At 34.7% G+C, this 15,622-nt stretch overlaps 1 protein-coding gene across 17 annotated transcripts in view; it reads left to right on the top strand.

Moving 5' to 3' along the window:
* Nucleotides 1-15,622, top strand: part of ANKS1B (ankyrin repeat and sterile alpha motif domain containing 1B) — a 1,072,204-nt gene that overhangs the window by 157,749 nt on the left and 898,833 nt on the right. For all 17 annotated transcript variants that reach the window (XM_011284166.4, XM_019835377.3, XM_045062214.1 and 14 more), the window contains exons 2-3: nt 4,128-4,208; nt 13,392-13,548. In XM_011284166.4, coding sequence (XP_011282468.2) covers nt 4,128-4,208; nt 13,392-13,548 — 238 coding nt within the window. The remainder of the gene's footprint in view (nt 1-4,127; nt 4,209-13,391; nt 13,549-15,622) is intronic.

Below are 15,622 nucleotides of genomic sequence, written 5' to 3'. Positions count from 1 at the left end.
ATATATAGTATCATGTCATCTGCAAATAGTGAAAGTTTTACTTCTTCTTTATTAACTCAGATGTCTTTTACTTCTTTGTGTTGTCTGCTGTGGGTAAGACTTCCAATAGTATGTTGAATAAAAGCGAGAGTGGATATCCTTGTCTTCTTCCTGATTGTAGGGGAAAAGTTCTCAGTTTTTCACCATTGAGTATGATGTTCATTGTGGGTTTTTCATACATTGAGGTATTTTTCCTCTATACCTACTTTGTTGAGGGTTTTTATCACAAAGGATTCTGTACTTTTTCCGATGCTTTTTCTGATCCTTTTGAAATGATCATATGGTTTTTTATCCTTTCCTTTTTAAAAAATATTTATTTATTTTTGAGAGAGAGAGAGAGAGAGACAGAGCATGAGCGGGAGGTGGGGAGTGGGGCAGAGAGAAAGGGAGACACAGAAGCTGAGGGAGGCTCCATACTCTATCAGCAAAGAGCCCAACGTGGGGCTCAAACTCATGAACTTTGAGATTATGACCTGAGCTAAGGTCAGATGCTTACCCACTGAGCCACCCAGGTGACCCCCTTCATATTTGTTATTAATCGTATTATGTATTTGGTTTCTCTCATGTTGGGTGCAAAAATACTTAAATGATTTTTATATCTTTTTGTTGAATTGTTCCCTTTATGATTATATAGAACCCTTCTTTGTTTATTTTTACAGTTTTTATTTTAAATTCTGTTTTGTGTGATAGAAGTATTGCTACCCCAGCATTGTTTTGCATGATAAATATTTCTCCATCCCCTCACTTTCAGTATGCAGGTGTCTTTAGGCTTGAAGTGAGTCTCTTGTAGGGCACTATATAGATTCATCTTTTTTTTTTTAATCTACTCTGTCACCATATGTCTTTGCAGCATGTAGTCCATTTACATTCAAAGTAATTATCAATAGGTATTTGTTGCCATTCTGTTACTTGTTTTATAGTTGTTTTGGTAGTTTTCTCTGAGCCTTTCTTTCTCTCTTTGATGGTTTACTGGCTTTCTTTAGTGATACTCCTTTCTCTTTATTCTTTATATATGTATTACTGGGTTTTGATTTTTGGTTACTGTTAGTTTTGTATATAACATCTGCATATAGTAGTCTGTATGAAGTTGATGGCTGATTAAGTTTGAACCCATTCTTTACTCCCCTCTCCAGCATATTTCACATATATGGTATTATATTTTACAACAATTTATTTTGTGAATCCTTTGGCTGAATTTTACAAATATACTTATTTATACTGCTTTTGTGTTTTTTACTTTTCACACTCTCACTTATGGTCTTTCATTTATACTCAAAGAGTCCCCTTTAATATTTATTGTAGGGCTGATTTAGTGGTAATCAATTCCTTTTTTTTTTCTTTTTTCTTTGTCTGAGAAACTCTGTATCTCTCCTTCTATTCTGAATGATAGTCTCCCTGGATAGAGTGTTCTTGGCTGCAGATTTTTCCCTTTCAGCACTTTGATATATCATATTAATCCCTTTTTGTCTTCAAAGTTTCTACTAAAAAATCTGTTGGTAGCCTTATGGAGTTTCCCTTGTAAGTAACTGTCTTCTTTTCTCTTGGTGCTTTTAAAATTCTCTGTTTATATCACTACTTTTTGCCCTTTTAATTACTATGTGTCTTGGTATAGACCTCCTGGGGTTGGTTTTATTGGGTAACTCTCTTCCTCCTTTTCCATATTAGGGAAGTTTTCAGCTATTATTTCTTTAAATAAATTTTCTTCCCCCCCTTTTTTCTCTTCTCCTTCTGGTATCCCTCTAATGAGAATATCATTATGATTGTGGAGTGTCTGAATTCCCCGTCTACTCTCATTTTGCAGCTTTTTTCTCTCACTTGCTAAGCTTGATTACTGTCCATTATTTTTTCTTCCAGGTTGCTAATTCATTCCTCTACTTCTTCTAGCCTATTTATTCTAATAGAATAATTTTTTTTTATTTTCAAGAAAGTGAGAGCATGTGAGCAGGGGAGAGGGCCAGAAGGAGAGAGAGAGAGAGAGAGAGAGAGAGAGAGAGAGAGAGAGAGAGAGAGAGAGAGAATCTTGAGAAGGCTCCATGATTAGCATGAAGCTCAGTGTGAGGATTGATCCCACAACCCTGGGATCATGACTTGAGCCTAAATTAAGAGTCAGACCCTTAATGGTCTGAGCCACCCAGGTGCCCATCAAGTATATTTTTCACTTCAGTTATTATTTTCTTCATCTCTGATTGGTTCTTTTTTAACTCTGAGTTAAGAGTCTGGTCTCACTGATGTCCTTCACTCTTTTCTCAAGTCCAGTGAGTATCTTTATGATCATTACTTTAAATTTTCTTTCAGGATATTACATATACCTCTATTGCTTATGTCTCTTGCTGTGATTTTATCTTCTTGTTTCATTTGGGACATAATTCTCTGTCTTCTCATTTTGCCTGTTTTTGTCTGTTTCCTTGTGTTAGAATTGTCAACTAGTCTCTTGCTCTTGAGAGTAGTGAGCAGGGTGTGTACTTATAATGAGGTGGCAATTGTCCTCCTCCACAGGGACATGTAGCTGCTGCAGAGACTCGGGCTGGCAAGGGAACTCCACAGTGTGTGCAGGTGAGGGTTGCAGTTTTAAAAAGGTGCCAGGGTCCTCCACAGTAGGTTGGGGGAGGCAGTGTTGGCAAGATTTGCAATGGTCTGGGAGAGGGAACCTGCAGCACCTAAGGCAAGTGTGGCTTTAAAAGGGGGCAGGGTGCAGTGTAAGCACTAAGTAGTGAATGCATGCACCCTGCTGTTTCTGCCACTGCACAAGGCTATGTGATTATGCTGGGGAGTGGGGGGGGGATGGCACCTGCCAGCTCTTTTGTTCCTGGAGAAGTCCCTCAGGAACTCTGAAATTAATAACTGACTCTCCCTCCTGTGCACCCCAGATGTTTTTCAAACTGCTGCTTCTAAGTGGTGTCTTTGAGAACTATTTGTTGTATGTTTCTTTAAGGGCAGGGACTCATTTTCCTTTCACCCTTTGTGCTTGCTCTCCCAGAGCCCAGCCACTGATTTTTAAGTTCCAGGCTTTAAGTCCTGCTTGTTACAGGAACTCATGAAATTCAATTCCACTGATTTTCAAAGCTAAATGCTGTGGGGATTTGTCTTTCCCAGGCTTTCCATTGTGATAGTCTCTTTGTCACCTCTCTACATGCCTGTGTTGCAGCTCCCTCCCTCTGGTGACCAGACCCAAGGGGTTTAGCTCCCTACAGTATGTATGCCCTTCCTACCCTATTCGATGTGACCTTTCCTTGATATTTAGGTGTGGGGTTTGTTCTGCCAGTCTTTGGATCATTTTCTACATTATTTGTGCTGATGTGAGTGTTATCTAGTTATATCTGTGGGAGGAGGTGAATTAGGGTCTTCTTCTGCCACCTTCCCTGGGGCTCTCTAGACCTTAGTTTTGAGGGCTTTAATATTGTCATGAATGCCAGATAAAGTAATTTTTTGGTCTACTTTAGGAAAAGTGGCTTTCAATTCCTTATGTTTTCAAAAGCTAAAAATAGTTTCTATAGTAATAATGTCAGGATAAAATGGGCTATTTTATGTAGTTACATTATCTCTAAAATATGTTGTTTTGTAAAATGATAACTTTAGAACTGTTAGAATCTTCTGGTTTACAGCAGTCCAAATCTTCAACTATATTTTCAAGTATGAAATACTTATTTTCTTGGTAGCGTTTAAATAGCAAGAAGAGTTTATATATTCTTCCCATAATGCAGAAATATCTTTTAACTTATATAAATCTCTGCCATCTTAGAAGGGTTGTGTTAAAAGGAGGAGGCAGGTGTTATGAATCTTTATTCTTTGGTATAAACTACAGTGGCTGAGTGTTAATTGCTTCCAATATTTAAGTAATGAAATAAAGTAATAGGGAATTTTTGTATTCATATTTTAATACATGGCAGTAGGCTTACATTCACTAATAATTTCTCTACATCAAATAAATTATTGTTCCAAGGAGAATACATGAAAGATGGCATTCATTTTCTACATGACTAAAATTTTCATATGCAACATGCTGCTGGCTGTGGGACTATCAGGCTTCTTTGTTTTTCAAAGCACGATTCTGCTTAACTGTTAACTCTGCACTTGTGCTTTATTTGCAGCATCTGGCGAGGCCCCAATGTAAACTGCACAGACAGTTCGGGTTACACTGCTTTACACCATGCAGCCTTAAATGGACATAAGTAAGTGCTCCTTATTTGGACTAGAATCCTTGTGTATGTAGTTACATGTGATGAACTTTATTATGTTGATGAGACCTGTCTCATGTTGCCAGGAGTCCCTTGAGCTTAGGTGAATTTGAAGAGGCACCAGGGGGCAACACTGACAAGTTAAACTTGGTAGGAATGTTGCTGTGGATGATTATGTGCAGAGTGTAAACTGAGAGAATTGTCGTAAAATTGTCAAATACCACACGAAGAGAATGAAAGAAGTGATAGGACATGTTAGTTATGCATAACTTACGGGAAGGAATGGGATAAAACCTGTTATTAATGCCTCCCTACCTTTTTGGGTGTCTTTATCAAACATGGGGAGTATTCACCAAGAGTAAAATCTTGATAGATTCTTACTATGAATATGAGTCACAGACATTTATATGAACCACTTCAAAATCTTTCACATTTACTTAAAATGCTTTTTCTTTGTTATTCAAGATAGTCTTTCTGGTTTTTAATTTCTTCCTGTGGAATTATGTTTCAGTAATGTGATAGCCTACAATATGGACAATGAAATAATGTGTAACCATAACCATCATTTCATTTCTAGTATTTGACCTACTTTACCTTATGGTTTTGTGCCAGAGTCACAGTGTGAGGAGTCCTTTGAATGATTCAGATGTACTGTCTTACCCCATCATAGAACAAAAGGCGTTCTTTTTATGTCAGTCTTTCTTATCTGTTTTTCCTTTGCTCTAATGGCCCAAATTAGTCTTCCCAGATATGGATCATTTCATTTCACTTTAGTTTTTTAGATGTGATAATATTGCCTTAAACATGCTAGATACAAAAAAAAAAATTAAAAATTCTGGTTACCTTTTGCTTTCCCACCTAACCTTTCTTTTATTCTATGAATTGAGACACAGGATCAAGTCACACTTGATCACATTTTATGGACTTAAAGTTTTTACACAAGAAACTTATCATTTTGCCATTTATCATTGTGATATTTTTATCTTCAAACTTATTGCAGAAACCTAGCATTATCATTCTGTTTAGATATGGAGATATATCTATATCTACACATATGTAATTATATACGTAATCATAATGTTTTGTCACTTGGATTCTTAGTATTAGAATTCCCAAAATACATTTCTATTTATCCACTCCCTAGTCTATATTGAATCATCTTATACCATGTAACTTAGCACCTTTTATTTGCTGGATATTTTTCAAACTTTATTGTTGTCCTGATGAATTCATGTGTTCAGATTGCTATCATTTGAATGTTTTAAAGGAATTACTATTTTTTCTTCTTTGTACCTGGGTCATCAGGAATAAAAGCAAATGAAATCAGCCCAAGAAATACAATGTTGATGGCTTCTTTGGTCATCTTAATGGTCATTCCTAATTCAGAGGAAATTCCAGTTGGGAAAATAACTGGAAAGACTATCAAATCTAATGGACAGAAGATCTTAGGCCTGAGCATTGGAGCTATACTGCTTTTCTTCCTCTATCATAGCTTGTCATTATAAGTACTTCTCAAAATAATATTTCAAAATGGATTAGCATTCGTATTCCTCCATGATTTTCCATGTTTAGGAAATGTTATTGTTCATACATGATGACCTATGAAGTTCTAACTTCTAACCATTGAGATATGGTTCCCTATGCCCACTGCATAATTGTTTGTTTCTGTTAGCAATTTACAAAGTAAAGGTAATTTAAGTGAATTGAATATCAATCATTAAGATTGTGAGTGATTTGACTAGATATCTTTTAAGATCTCTTTGATTGCAGATATTCTCTGAGAATTATATATCTCTGCTTTTATATGAAGATCCCATCTTTTTAACATTTTCTAGAAAGATTTTACTCAGTGTCATTGTACAGGCATTGGAAAAAAGCAGGAAAATTTCTGATTCCATCTTCCCATCTCTGCTGGGTATGTGACCTTTCCCCATTTAATTAACCCATCTAGTGCTGAATTCAGTGTACTGAATACATAGGCTGGATATTTCTCATTGTTCCTTTCAATGATTACATTTTATGATACACTGCTTTGGTATTTGTGGCTCAGTTATGTACTGTGATGCTAAAATTCTGAAATTTACATTTCCATCTAGAGTGTAAGATTTACGGACTTTAAATTACCCATGGATTTTTGTAATTAGAGATGATTTATTCAACCCAACCCCCCTCCCCTCATGGAGAAACAAGACCATTCTGGATAAATGACATAGTGGTCATTTAGATATTAAGGTGGGGCTGTGTCTTGAGTTTAAGTGTTTTAGTTCTAAGTGCATGCCTTTGCCAATACTGTACATTATCTTCTCTTTGTGACTCTGCACATCAGTTTCCTAAACTCTTGCTTGCTTTCCTCTGTTCTGTTGTCTATTTCTGGACTGCCTCCCATCAACTAGTGTGTTCATACAGAATGCTAATTTTAATATTGGTTTAAGAAAATATATTTGAAGGAGAAAAAATGTCATAGAATATATCTCAGAGCCAGAGAAGAATGTTTTTTCTTTGCTTTGCTTTTGCTATTCTCATTTAGCAAGGTAATGAGCAATTGATTATTTTGTATTCTTCCCAAGCATGCATTAGCAGTCAGCACAGAAACACATCATTTCCATGTTTGTTGCTATTGTTGTTGTAGCCATCATCTGTAAATTGTGTCTGAAAACATTATGATTTCTAGGCTAAAGTTCATGGAATCATAGAGCTAGAAGTATTATTACAGGGTTCTGTAGTTTATTCTTTTCCTTTGAACACAGGCTTTTCCTTTACCCTCAACATATGGTCTAAGCCTTCGTACTGCAAATTATGCCCATATTATATCCTCTTATTTTGTATGTATGTTTTACTGGAAGCTCTTGTTTATCAACTCTAGTTAATCCTCAAGCAGAATAGGACCTTATACCTGAAATACATTGTTTCATAATGAACAATTCATCTCGCTTAGCCAAATCAAGACATAATAGAAAGTGTACTTCTGTTAGTGATTTCCTGGGTCATTTGTAATTGCAGATTAGAAAATTATTACCTTCAAATGATAGAAAAAAACCCCCACCGTCAGTAGAACAGAATCTACTAGCAATGATTATAAATTATTTCAGTAGCTAGGCAAGAGACCTATTTCTGTTTTTCTTTTTTAAAATATGGAGGATTCATTTTCTCTCTCATGTATGTATTTCTGCCACAAATTTGGTTCTCTTAATTCTCTTCCTAGTAGACATTAGCTAGCCAGCTGGCCTGATTTTCTGCCTTTCTTCTTGTCTCTCACCCTCCTTCCATCACTTCTTTCTTCCCTGCCTCCTTCCCTTTTTCCTTCCTTTCTTCCTTCTATCGCTTCTTCCCGCCCTTCCTTTCTTCTTTCCTTTTCCTTCTTCTGTCCTTCCCTTTTCTCTTTTTCTCATCTTTTCTTTTTTTTAAATAATAATCTTATTGTTCACTATAAAGTTTTAGTAAACATTTGTATTCATATTTCACTTCTCCTCTTCTTGGCAAATTATTCCTTTCCTTTTTTTCCTGAGTTTCATCTCATTAAACTATATTGGGCACGTTGTGATTCTTGGATGCTGTTTTGAAAACTGTCAGCACTAAATTGTTACGTTTATATCTTTGAAATATATGTGTCTTTGATATGCGTGGGGTTTAAGTATTTTCTGTTCTTGCCTCATTCTTTGAATATTTAATGCTTGGATTCTAGACTCCATTATCTGAAATCCAAATTGTATCTCAAATTGTATCTAGAATCCAGATGGTAAGCTATGTGTACTTTTGATTCACTCTTTCTTAGGTTTTCTAATGAAAGGAGAGAATTTCCTCTAAACATTTATATAGTCTGGTCCATGAAATTTCTCTTTGGATAACCTAGAAATAACTTGGATATAATTGCTTCTTTCCTGGATAAGGATATTAACTAGTTAAAATTTGCTCTTATTCACTTTCTCTGGAAATCTATGAGAGTGAATTCAGTATAAAAAGAAGCTCCAGCTATAAAATGGAGTGTATGTCCTAGAGTCTTTTGACCATGTTGAATACATTTGCAACTCTGTTTCTGTTAAGGAGAAGAAATAAAAAAGGCCTTAATTAATTTGAGAATTTCATTAGTTTGTTACTACTATATCCATATAAAAATGACTTGTGTTTACTTCAGAGTTATTTAGACTACTAACAAGTAAGGGAGGATGGAACAAAATAAATGTCTTTGGTTATGATTCAATTATAGGGAAATTTGCTTTTGAGGTAAAGAAATTTGAATGTTGAACCTTCCCAATGAACTTAATTTTGCTCGGAACATATCCTGAAACTTCTTAAAAGACATTTCATATTAATTAGAAGTGTATTTATATCTATCAGAAAATGAAGCAAATTAAATACATTAGCAAAAATCAATACTTTTAGAATTCCTATTTTTACCTGAACTTCTATATTAGCTTCAGGCTGCAAAATGTTGCAATGATTTAAATTATGTTGTTATTAAATTTAATTTACTCCTGGGAAATGGAGTTATTTTTTCTCTGATCTCATCAACCACATTAACTTTAGGATTTTAGAGCAATTCTTATTTATCAAATGCTGTAAGAAAGAATGGCACTTTATGGTTAAGATATAGAGGTTATTTCTCTGCTATTTTATAAACTTTGTTCATCAATATTACTTAATATTTCATGCCTACTAACCTAGCACAGTCAACATGTTCATTTGTTGATACCACTGGAAGATATAAGGTACAACTTAAATAAAAATGAAAATTAATAATACTAATTTGGGGGGATCCTAATGTTAAATAAATCCTTTCAGCTTAGATACTATAGATAGTACCCCAAATTTAGTTTATTCTTTTTTTTTTTTAATTTTTTTTTTCAACGTTTATTTATTTATTTTTTTTGGGACAGACAGAGACAGAGCATGAACGGGGGAGGGGCAGAGAGAGAGGGAGACACAGAATCAGAAACAGGCTCCAGGCTCTGAGCTATCAGCCCAGAGCCCGATGCAGGGCTCGAACTCACGGACCGCGAGATCGTGACCTGGCTGAAGTCGGACGCTTAACCGACTGCGCCACCCAGGCGGCCCGATAGTTTATTCTTAATGAGTCTGGATGAAAAGGGCCTGTTTAATACATATTACTTGTAATATACATGTACAAGTATACATCATTTCTTAATATACATCATAAGAAAGATTAATGGCAATTTGTTGATTAATATCTTATTTATGATTCAGTAAGACTGACAGACACAGTTTTGATCAGAAATATAACTTTAGGGATGCCTCGCTGGTTCAGTTAGTATAGCATGGGACTCTTGATCTTGGGGTTGTATGTTCGAGCCCCATGTTGGGTGTACAGATTATTTAAAAATAAAATCTTTTTAAAAAAAGAAATATAGCTTTATATTTCACAAATATGTTTTCACATTAGAAACCTGAGCCATGCCAGTTCATTAGCTGATATCTTTGAATAAGGTGAAAGGTACAACTTAAATAAAAATTTAAACACACATTTAAATTTACAAATAAACAAATTTAATAAAATGAATAAGTTTTTTAAAAACTTAAATATAATAGTGTTTAGTTAGGATCTTAGTGTTCACCAAAGGCAATTTCATAGGCATACAGATTAGTTTTTTCAGATTTAGATATTAGGTACTGGTAATATCACATAGTACAAATGTCAGTAAGTTAAAATTTTCACTATCTCATCAATCTTCCTGATAAATGAAGAATAAATGTATATTACATACATTATTAGAAAATGTCAACAGGACTTGAGCCAAGGAACAAATGAAACTCTGAATGGATCTTGTGGAGTAAGAGAAAATAGGATTGATGAACCCCTTAAACTATCTTCTTTACCCTTTGAAAGGAAATGCTTTTAGAAGTTTCAGAATATTTTTTTTTATTTGGTTAGGCATTGAGGAATAAAGTTAAAATTCTTCACATAAGTATCTTTCTCTGATAAATGAATTTGGAGAAGGCTATTTTGTGGTAGTGTAAATTCCACTTTTTAGATCCATATATTTAACTGTATCTTCTTTTGGTATCATTTTACCTTTTATTTAAATACTGAAATCTTTCATTAAAAAAATTGCTGTAGCTTGCCTTGAGAATATGTGTGATTGCATACAAATTTACAATCATACCTGTTTTTCATTTGATTCACACCACAACCCATTCAGATTGTCAGGAAGACGTAGTCTTTAAATTCTATTTTAATAATACCTGAAAGACTGACAGAGGTTATTTGATTTGTTCAAGATAACCAAATTAGTAAATAGTAGAGTTGGTACCTTAAACCAGATATTCTGATTTTTAGCTGTTTTGTTATTCATAGGTCTTGAATCCTTTTTACCCCATTGTAGCTATTTATCTCAGATTGGAAGACCCTATATAGTAACTCTTGCATGGCAGAGAGGTGAGGACAAATATATGAACTGGACAAGCTTCAAGTGTCATTTGGATTTTCAGATTTCGTTTTTACAAAGGTGATTTGCTGGAAGCATTTCTATTTTGAAAGGATTTTATTTTTACTTGGGGCAAGAACTAATATTTTCGTATAGTGCTTTACTGTTTATTGAGTGGCTTCTTTTCTGTGATCTCAATTAAAGCTCCTACCAATATTGACCAGTAGGCATTATTATTATTATTATTATATCCCCTACAGAAAAGAAAAAGAAAACTGAGCCTAAATAATTTCTCTAGGGTCACATCATTAGGCAGTTTGTGTAGCTGGGACTCAAATCCAAATTTTCTAAATTCAGATTTTATAATACTGGTTCTTAAAAAGAATATTAAAATGAGATTTATTCTTATTTTCACTGAAATCTTATCATTAGAAATCTAGGACTCCTTGGAACTTTAATATTTGTACAACATTTTTTTGGTTCTTTTTCATCGTGATTTCATGCATTTATCTGTTAAATCTAGTGTTTCATGTGTGGGGAATGAAGAATAGTTTTCCCTTTACCATTCAAGATTCTTGGTTGAGGAACTCTTCCCTCTCCCCATAATAAAAAGATAGATTAGCAGGAGAAAAACAAGAAGTTTAGTTACATGTATACCTCTTGTATACATGGGAGATAACCCAGAAAACGGAATTAAACTGAATTAGTCCCCTGAAATGGCCCTTGCCACCACCTTAAATATCATTGCCTGCTAAAGATGAAAAGATGTTTGTCAAAGAGAACCAGTTATGGGAGGTTAGGAGGAAAAGCACAGTAAACAAGGTATGGGGTTGTTGTACAGATAGAAGTTGCTACCTTCCTCCTTGATAATTCTAGAGATATAGAGTCCTTTTTCATTTTCTGGTACAAAAAAAAGGGAGAGAGACTTCCTTACAAATGGGGATTTCTGTTATAAATTTAAATGTCTATTACAAAAAGGTAACTTTTAGTCCATTTTCAGAGCTTTTCCAGCATCTACTCTTTCTTGAAAGTAATCAGCCTAAAATCATCCTTATGCCAAAGAGACATATTTTGGGGTGGTATATTCTGCTCCCTTTCATAAGTTTAGATCACATTCTGGGCATTATATTTTACTTTTCACTGTAATGTTTGTGTTGTATCATGTCTATTTTGTATGTTTGTAGGGGGTAGCTATTATAGTTCTAAACTATTCAGACTTCCTCCAATTTTTCTCATTTGTTACTTACATTTAAAGTCTGGCTTCATGAAATACTTAAATTTAGCTCTTTGTGTTACATTTGTTCTTACTACCAGTGATTTGTTATATATGAGAAACAACTTTAGAATTTATTGTAATTGCATATGTATATATGCATGTGTTTGTATATCTGTCTAGGATTTCATTAAGTGAATTTAATAGATTTATTTGCTTCAATTTAATTGCTTCATAAATGCTTCCAGGTAAAAGTGCATTTTTTGTTTAGAGTTACTGTTTTTGATTGTTTGATACAAAATTCAATATAATGTGTACCAAAACTTGTTAATTGTTCCTGAAGTTGGATATTACAGTTCAGAATTTTTGCTTTGAAAATTTGTTGGGGATTGGGTACAAAATACTATAGGTAGGGTATGTTGAGTATGAATTGATATTGAATCAGTAGTGGAACTTGTCTCATGAACGAATTTCCTTCTTGAAACCATTTTTAAAGAAAAAAAATATTTATTGATTGATTTTGTGAGAGAATGCATGTATATACGTGTGTGGGAGGGGCAGAGAGAGGGAGAAAGATTACCAAGTAGGCTCTGTGCTGTTGGTACAAGTCCAGTGCAGGGCTCAATTCCATGAACTGTGAGATCATGACCTGAGCCAAAATCAAGAGTTGGTTATTTAACCAACTGAGCCCCCCCAGGCACCCCTTGAAATCATTTTTTTAAGCTTGGAAGGGAGAGATGAAGGAGTGCAGAAGTATGAATAACACATATTCATAATATGTTGTATGCCATGGCTGAAAAATTATTAAACTTTCCCCCCCTTTCCTGCTGTCTGCTTTGTCTTTTATATGCATTTTCAATTTATTATTTCCACTCTTTGCAGGAATGATGTATAAATTCTCTAAAAGTCTCTTGGTAGCATGATTTTTTTTTTTTGTAAATAAGGAGTTTGCTTATCCTCAGCTTTTCCTTCACACTAACTCTCAGGTATGGGCTATTTGAGAAAAAACCCTTTTAAAAAAATAGGAAGAGGTATTTTTATTTTTACTTTATTTTTTTATTATTATTTTTATTTTTATTTTTGAGAGAGAGAGAGAGATAGAGAGTGAACAGGGGAGGGGCAGAGAGAGGGAGACACAGAATCGGAAGCTGGCTCCAGACTCTGAGTGCTCAGCACAGAGCCCGACGCGGGGCCTGAACCCACGAACCATGAGATCATGGCCTGAGCCGAAACCAAGAGTTGGATGCTTAACCAACTAAGCCACCCAGGTGCCCCGGAAGAGGTATTTTTAAAAAAGTGTTTTACTTGTTTCATTCAGTTATGAAATTAGATAAATATTTCGCAAATGAATTCTATTAAGGACTTTCATTGGTTAGTTAGTGCTCTGTTTGTGTATGTGGTGTTGGTGGTTTTCCAGGTAAGTAAAATAGCCAAATGTTGAATAGGCTAACACTTAAACCCACTTTTATGTCTCTTACTCTCAATTGCCAACCAGCAACTGGTATACTTTCATTGTTACCTGTTTAATGAAATCTGTGTGGTTAGCATATTTTCTTTTCTGTTTTTTTTTTTTTTTTCTTCTAGGGACATAGTTCTCAAACTACTTCAGTATGAGGCATCAACAAATGTAGCAGACAACAAAGGCTATTTTCCCATTCACCTGGCTGCCTGGAAAGGAGATGTAGAAATTGTGAAGATTCTTATTCATCACGGACCATCACATTCTAGAGTCAATGAACAGGTGCACTTGTCAAATGTTTGTTCATGCTATTGTGTTTTTAGTTTTGCAAAGTAAGGTAACAATGAAGAATTGATAATTTTTGTCTTTACTCTGCCAAAGCTCTTTTCACTGCTAAATTTCCTAAAGGAGAAGTTGTGAAGTTCCTTTGTGCTTGTATTAGTTACATTGGCACTAAGTTGGGCATTTATAAAGATATTTGTTAATAAGAGAATCCCACATAAAGGAAATAATTGTCATATTTTTGATTGTCTTATATAAGCATTCATTTTGTAGTTTTTGAATAAGATAGAACAGAATTCACATTTGTAATATGAATTAGAGCTTTTCTTTTTCTTTTTCTTTTCTTTTTTGAGAGAGAGAGAGAGTGTGTGTGCACCATCAGGGGGGTGGGCAGAGGCAGAGGGAGAGAGAGAATCTTAGGTAGGCTCCACACCCAGCATAGAGTCCAACAGGGGGCTCCATCTTGTGACAGTGAGATCATGACCAGAGCTGAAATCCAGAGTCAGTACTTAACCAGCTGAGCCACCTAGGCACTCCGAATTAGAGATTTTCTTAATAAAATTTTAAATGCTAAAACATTGGTGATGGATTCATTGCAAAATGCTTCCCGTGTATGTAGCACTTTCACAGTAAATAGAATTTTGTGAATCAAAATGCAAAATACAGTATATACAGTTGCTAGTCATAACCGTAAATATTTAAAAATTTTTTTAATGTTTTAATTTATTTTTGAGATAGAGACAGAGCATGAGCAGGGGAGGGGCAGAGAGAGAGGGAGACACAGAATCTGAAGCAGGCTCCAGGCTCTGAGCTGTCAGCACAGAGCCTGATGCGGGGCTCGAACTCACGGACTGTGTGAGATCATGACCTGAGCTGAAGTCAGACACTTAACCGACTAAGCCACCCAGGGGCCCCACAACTGTAAATATTTTTAAGTTAAAAATTTCCTTTGCGTATGCCCAGAGTGAGTTGAATAAAACCCAGCAGCAATATAATGACAGAGAAAGTAATAATATTTGCAAGTGCATAATATCCATATTACACATAACTGACATATTAAGAAAGGAATGCCGGTCTCTCTATTCTAAATAAGTAAGACCCACAGATTCCAGAAAGTAAAATATGGTCCCCTAATACAGTATGATAACAAACATCTTGAGCTCTGCATGCCCCCTACTGTTCCCATTTTGTAAAACTATATTTGAAAACCAGCATGCAGTCCAACAATTGAATTACAACCATGGCATTAAGCTGCAGGTTGGCAGTTGTCCAACATCAATGCAAGTAGGTTACTCTAGGGCAAGCACATCTAATAAAGTGCAATTAGCATACTGTTCAAATGCATACAGACTTTGCAAGCCTTTGACTGAAATTCAGACTAAAGAATGAAAAGTAACCATAGCTCTAACTATAAACACCAAAGGGAAGAAAAATACATTTTTCCCCCAGAAAAATGCACTTGTAGAAAGTTCCTGTAGGTAGGGAAAATGTTTTATTAATTGGAAAAGTGTATTACTAATATCACAAAATTTCTATGCTTATAGGTTATAGAATGCAGAATATTTTTTATGCAAATATACTCATAAATTCAATATTTAAAAAATGAGAGATATGTCTATCTTTATCAGCATATCATGCTGAAGGGAAATTTTTGGGAATGCTGTTATGTTTGTCAGAAAATCAAAAGTGAAAAGATCATTTGTGGGATGAGCCATCTGGTGGTTATTCTTAAAACTGTCTGAATGCCCCAAAGTGAACCTGAAATAATAAGATGCAAAAACCATCCAAGGTTAAAAAAGAGGATGCTAGTTTTTACAAGCAAAATATTTTTTAAATGACATGAAAATAAAAAAAAAACACTTAGAATTAATTTATATTTGAAAGTTGTTCTGTCTTGTGGTTTCTATGGGAAACAAATTGAAAATTTCTTGTGATTTTTAATACCTTGTTTTAATATTTGTTTGTTTTTTATATGGTACTCCTTTAGCACTGGCCTATTTCTATCATTCAGTGCCATTTCTCCTAAAAGTTTCTGATGTGCGAATTTTATTTTCATAGCAACTTTTCACTTTAG

The sequence above is a fragment of the Felis catus genome, chromosome B4, assembly GCF_018350175.1.
Source record: "Felis catus isolate Fca126 chromosome B4, F.catus_Fca126_mat1.0, whole genome shotgun sequence".
Taxonomy (NCBI): Eukaryota; Metazoa; Chordata; class Mammalia; order Carnivora; family Felidae; genus Felis; species Felis catus.
This window is presented reverse-complemented; position numbering and strand designations above follow the sequence as displayed.